The 6,450-nt window shown below is 41.2% G+C and overlaps 1 protein-coding gene across 2 annotated transcripts in view; it reads right to left on the bottom strand.

Annotated features, from left to right (window-relative positions):
• The window catches only part of apbb1 (amyloid beta (A4) precursor protein-binding, family B, member 1 (Fe65)), a 12,219-nt gene extending 9,030 nt beyond the window's left edge, over nt 1-3,189 (bottom strand). The window contains exons 1-4 of one of the 2 annotated variants that reach the window (XM_029446179.1): nt 3,024-3,189; nt 1,725-2,386; nt 193-398; nt 50-109 (exon numbers count right to left, since the gene is read on the bottom strand). In XM_029446179.1, coding sequence (XP_029302039.1) covers nt 50-109; nt 193-398; nt 1,725-2,358 — 900 coding nt within the window. In that variant the 5' untranslated portion in view covers nt 2,359-2,386; nt 3,024-3,189. The remainder of the gene's footprint in view (nt 1-49; nt 110-192; nt 399-1,724; nt 2,387-3,023) is intronic. The other variant, XM_029446180.1, reaches the window with a different exon arrangement.
• Between the last annotated feature and the right edge of the window lie 3,261 nt (nt 3,190-6,450).

Raw genomic sequence — 6,450 nt, 5'->3', positions numbered from 1 at the left:
ATCAGAGATGGCTTTGTACATATACATTTTCATTCTTGCCACAACTTACATTCCACAGTTCCCCCTCACCGACTCCTTCATCTGTGCTGGAAAGATGAGCCCAGGATTCCTGGAAAATGTAACAGAAGATATTAATATCTACAGACTCAAGTCATTTTTCACTATCCAAGCAAAATGTGTGTTGGACCTCACCTCAGTCTCCTCACAGGGGGTAGTCTCCAAGGACATAGTGGAGGACATCGTGGAGTCGCCAACTTTACCCTGGGGTGAAGGAGGCTCCCACTGGGTGGTGCCTGTGGGGATGTGCCAGTAGTATGTGCCTGATGTATCTCGCACCCTCATCCATCCTGAAGGCAGGTCTGTGTCGGTCTCAAAGGCACTGGAATCCCAGAAGGACTCTGAAAGGCAGGGAGAAAAGGAGAAACACGGAAAGAGGAAATTAATAAATGTCTGGTTGAAAAAGACGACATGTCATGTATATAGGCAGACAGCATTAAGATTGTTAATGTATAAAAGTAGTTAGGTACGGTGTCTGAATATCGGATAAACTGGAATGCAAACACAGGGATAATGATTCATAAAGAAGTCTATCTTCTTTATAAACAACAACAGCCATCTCTTGTTGCCTCTATGCATCTTTGAGTGTTTTGACTATATAATATACGGATATAATACAGATAAGATTATATTAACACTCTACTATGTTGCTATATGTTGCTATATACTACTATAATATTACTGAATACTGAGACTGCACTGGCATCGCCAACCAAAATGTTCGACCTCACTCATCAGGTCAACGTTACAAAATAACAGAGCATTGAAATTGACTCAAAGCAAAGATTTTAGTGTTTCATCCCCCTCCAACACAGAGATAAATAGAAGATATATTATTTGGAAGACATTACAGAGCTTTTAGTTTGATTTTTAGAGTGAAACAGACAGCCGTGGGATCTTTTTGTGATCAGTAAATGATTAGAAAAACAATATGGATACTATATACGTTTGCATTGCACAAAGTACAAAATTAACTGAAAGGTTTTGTCTCCTCGTTAGAAAATATTCTAACATGCTATAATGTAGGTATACGCAGATATAAGGACATTACAGGTTGTTTTAAGTCATGTGCATTTGTCAGCAATTAAAAATACTTTTGCATTGCACACAAAATCCAAAGCGTATGCATGCAACCCTTTCACAACAAGTGGTACAAAACTAAAGAATGAAATCCGATCGGTCGTAGATAAATAAGTCAAACTTCTAAACATGCCTGGTTTTGGCGATAACTTTAAGTCTCCTGGTTTAGAATTTATAAGTAGCATACAAACATTTAATAAATGGTTTCTAACACACTATAATGTAGTTGTACTGCGTGTTTCATCACAGGATGAGTTAATAGTCATCTGCTTGCAACTACATTATAGTGTTATGAACTACTTAAATATTTATATACTGCTTATAAATGCTAAAAAAGGGGGACCGAATTTAAAGTGTTGCCCTTTTATCCAATCTGCAATTCATCTAAATCGATGCTCAAAGTATAATTTTGTATAACAAAAGCATATACCTATGTTTTCACCAGGTCTTCTGTAATGGTATGTTGTTCTCATATATCTTGTTGTCTGAGCAAGTTGTGACATACAACTTCTCTTTTGGGCATGTCAAATATTCTATTGAAACATAAATGTGTGGCCTAAACATCCACTCCATGCATTTCTATTTACCTTTGTTGCCATTTGAAGAGCTGTCCACAGTGTTGTCCTGAGACAGTGCAGGCCAGCTGGACTCTTCATCATTTGGTGTCCCATTCATGTTGGAGAACAGCAGGCAAGGATTTCTCCCCACAACACCATCCTCTCTCTGAGACTCCACATCTTCTGACACCAACTCTTCTCCGGTATCACCTGATGTTTGTTCATCTTCCTCGGATGTCTTTTCCTTCTCTTTATCATCTTCTTCTCTCTTTTTATCTTTCTCTTCTGTAGACTCTGGAGTGTCGATGAGAAGCGGCTCATTGAGGATGTTCTTGGATTCCTCCTGACTGAGACCAGGGGTCATTGATATTTTGGGGGACTTGGTCTGCTCCTCGTTTCCCTGTTGTTCTTCCTGAGTGGTGTTCTGGTGAGGGAAGTCATCCTTGTTCCCATTCTGGCTGATATTGCAGTTGTGGTCCTGGTCCTGATGGTTCTCAGCTACTTTCCGCAGCTGGTTCTGGCCTTCCTTGACCCACTTTGCATTGTTGCCAGTAGACTCCTGGTCGCACCAGTGACTACTGTCATTCAGCTTGTTCTTTAGCTCTTCGTCTTGTTTTTGTTTATTCACAACATATGGCATATCTTCATCATCATGGCCTCCCATTTTAACTTCTCATGTAACGTTAACAGCGCTGATGGAGGAAGAGGTTGGGATGTATTAGCAATACAGTTAGCATACTAGCTAGCAGGTTAGCGATAAAAATGGTGACATTCAGAAATAGTTTTTCATCAGAGTTCAAGAAAATGTACTATATGTTCTATGTATATATTCAGCAGCTTTTACCATGTCATAATCGCTCAAATATGCTAGTAACATTGGCTGTACAACAACTAGCTAGCAACATTACAATCAGGTGACTGAAGTCTGTTTCTTGTTCGTCTATTCCGGGTTTGCCATTACTGCGGCTACTTGTACTGTTGGATTTTTCTGACGAATATCGAACATACTTCTGCAGCTTCACCTTCCATTTGCCAACACGACCTTTTTCCCTTTTGGTATTTAGCTCAATAAAATGCAAGTCATGAGCTCAGTACATCATTTTAGATTCAGTCAGATGGTTGGTAACTGAAATACAGCCATAAATGCAGACTGCGTACTGAAATACACGGATATTATTCGGATGCCTTCGCCGCAGCTGGAAATAACGGGATCCATCCGCCACCATCACCGTCGTCATTTTGGCTAGGCTAATGTTAGCTCCTCAGCTAAGTCATAGCGAAACGCAATGACAATGATTTATCAAGCGTATGTAAATAATTGTCACTTACCAGCTCCACCAAACCCCCTGTTGTCGAAATATACTGAACTGTGCGAGCTAACTACATATTTCCATCACTCGTGAGGCCTCCCATCGTTCCTAGGTGGTGTTTTCTGTCAGTGGGCTCGACTAGTGATGGAGGGCGAAACTGCGTCACGTTAACGTCACGACCAGACCTCACTGCTGCCTCTCAGGCACAGAGCAGGAGCGGAACTTCATGATAAACAATTGACTTTGTACGACTGTTTTTGGACATATTATTCCGGTGCTGAATATATTATCATCTTTAAAGCAAAATGCATATCTCCCGTGACAACAGAAATATCTACATGTTCTGATACCTTCATCGGGATGACACCAGAGGTGCAAAGTAGATGTAACTACTCAAGTATGGAGGACGGAACATTCCAAAAAAATAAATAAAGGACTCAATAAAATTAAATGTACCAAACATAATTTACGAAATAATTGTAGGCATTAATTAATTGATACAATGTGACAAATTGATGGTTCTGTTTCTTTATTTATCACCATTTGCCTAAATTTCCCTCGGGATTAATAGTCAACAAGTAACACAATCTATCTATTTGTATAATTTTCCCTTTTATTTATGTATTATGTATGTATTCACTTTCAAATGCATTTATTTTTATTTTACATTTATTTCATTATTAAAGTTATCAATTTTTTTCACCAAACGTATTTATTTATGTAACCTCTTCTTTTTACATTTCTTTATGCGTTTCTGCTTCATTATGTAAATGAGGGGGCTGTCATTCATAGTGTGTCAAGAAATGTTTCATACAGTATGGTCATGCAGTGCCGTTGAAAGACAACTGGTGTTTCATGGGGTCAACCTTTCACCTATTGGTTGATGACATCCGAGTGTGTTGAGGTATTTATACTTTGCTTGAGTATTTCCATTTGATGGTACTTTATACTTCTACAATTCATTTCAGAGGGAAATATTGTACTTTTTACTTCACTATTTTTTTGGAATCCTAATATACTACTAACCTATATAACTAGTAATGTATATAGTTAAATATAAATTAACTACTATATTATATCATAGATTAAGCTACCTTGCAGTATATAATGTGATGAAAAGTGCCACCATTACCAGGTACAATATTAAAGTGATAAACACATTCATGCATCAATAAATATAATCCAGTGATATTATTCTAAAGTAGGCCATTCTGCATAATGAGTATGTTTACTGTTGGAACTTTAGGTAAAGTTTAATGCTAATACTTTTGTACTTTTACTTAGGTAATATTTAGAATGCAGGACTTTTACTTGTGCCAGAGTATTTCTGCACTGTAGTTTTGCTACTTCTACTTAAGTAAAGGAACCGAGAACAGGTGGACAGGTTGTGGGAAAATCCCTTTAGCTCGTGTGTATCCTTTAACAGCAGGACACTTGCTTTGTTGTTGCCACTGTGGTCTCAGCTCTTGAAATCATTAGACAACTCCAATGGACTATTCGACCTCTGACCTTCTGGAAAACAGCTGCTGAATCCCTTTAATTATTGATGTACATTTAAAACTGTTGGCTTGATCACTTTTTACAAGAATATTGTATTAATGACTCAGGGTATAACATTTGGAACTGCTTACTTGAGGTTTATCACCTACTAACTTTGGCAGATGGCTTAGTAGAAAGTGAGAAATCACTGACGCTTAAATAACAGCTGTATTCGAATTTTACGTAGAGAAATAATAGATTAAAAGAACAAAGTATAGTAGAGAAAAGTAAGAAATTATTAGTGACTCACCAGCTAGAGATTTTTCACAACCTGGCCCTTTTTAAATTGACATTTACCTTGAATTTTAATATGAACTTAAACTGCTAGAATTTTTATTATAAAAAACATTTTTTTCATCACATTACTCACATACTTATAATAACCTTGCCCCCCTTAATGACAGAGTAGGTCACAATTAGCTCCCTAAGTAATACAATTATTATTATATTATTATTATTATTATTATTATTATTATTATTATTATTATTGTGGAACGTCACCTCTCTGTGGGGGAAGGAGCCGGAACTAGTGCGGGAGGTGGAGCGCTACCAGTTGGATCTGGTGGGGCTTCCCTCTACGCACAGTCTTGGCTCTGGAACCGTACTCCTGGATAGGGGTTGGACTCTATTCTTCTCGAGTTGCCCAATGTGTGAGGCGTCGGGCGGGTGTGGGGATACTCATAAGTCCCCAACTGAGCGCCGCTATGTTGGGGTTAACCCCGGTGGACGAGAGGGTCGCCTCCCTACGCCTTCGGGTTATGGGGGGAAAACTGACTGTTGTTTGTGCCTATGCCCCAAACAGCAGTTCGGAGTAATCGGCCTTCTTGGAGACCCTGAATGGAGCCTTGCAGGGGGCTCCAGTAGGGGACTCCGAAGTCTTGCTGGGAGACTTCAACACGCACGTGAGAAACGATGGAGACACGTGGAGAGGCGTGATTGAGAGGAACGGTCTCCCTGATCTAAACCTGAACGGTCGTTTGTTGTTGGACTTCTGTGCTAGTCATGGAATAGCCATAACAAACACCATGTTCGAACATAAGGATGCTCATAAGTGTACGTGGTACCAGAGCACCCTAGGCCAAAGGTCAATGATCGATTTTGTGATCGTATCATCTGATCTGAGGCCGCAGGTTTTGGACACTCGGGTGAAGAGAGGCGCAGAGCTGTCACCTGATCACCATCTGGTGGTGAGTTGGATCAAGGGGTGGGAGAAGACTCTGGACAGACCAGGTAAGCCCAAACGGGTAGTGCGGGTGAACTGGGAGCGTCTGGAGGAAGCCCCTGTCCGGGAGATTTTCAACTCACACCTCCGGCGGAGCTTTTCAGACATCCCTGTGGAGGTTGGCGGCATTGAACCTGAGTGGGCAATGTTCAAAATGTATTTTGCTGAAGCTGCGGTGAGGAGCTGTGGTCTCAAGGTCTTAGGTGCCTCAAGGGGCAGTAACCCTCAAACACCGTGGTGGACCCCGTGTTCAGGGAAGCCGTCCGACTGAAGAAGGAGTCCTTCCGGGTTTTGTTATCCGGCAGGACTCCAGAAACAGTTGCAGGGTACTGACTGACTCGAAGGGTGGCAGCCTCTGCCGTGGCAGAGGCAAAGCAGTGGGTGTGGTAGAAGTTTGAAGAAGCTATGGAGAAGGACTTTCGATTGGCACCAAGGTGCTTCTGGAAAACCGTCCGGCACCTCAGGAGGGGGAAGCGAGGAACCATCCAAGCTGTGTACAGCAAGGGTGGGACCCTGCTGACTTTGACTGAGAAGGTTATCGGGCGGTGGAAGGAGCACTTTGAGGAACTCCTGAATCCGACTAACAACCTAAGCAGGTTGGGATGAGGGTCAGCACCTCAAAATCTGAGGCCATGGCTCTCAGCAGGAAACCGGTGGGTTGCCTACTCCGGGTAGGGAATGAGCC

The sequence above is a fragment of the Cottoperca gobio genome, chromosome 13 (assembly GCF_900634415.1).
Source record: "Cottoperca gobio chromosome 13, fCotGob3.1, whole genome shotgun sequence".
NCBI classification, from domain to species: domain Eukaryota; kingdom Metazoa; phylum Chordata; class Actinopteri; order Perciformes; family Bovichtidae; genus Cottoperca; species Cottoperca gobio.
Note: the sequence above shows the minus strand (reverse complement) of the source record. Positions and strands in the feature narration are given on the sequence as shown.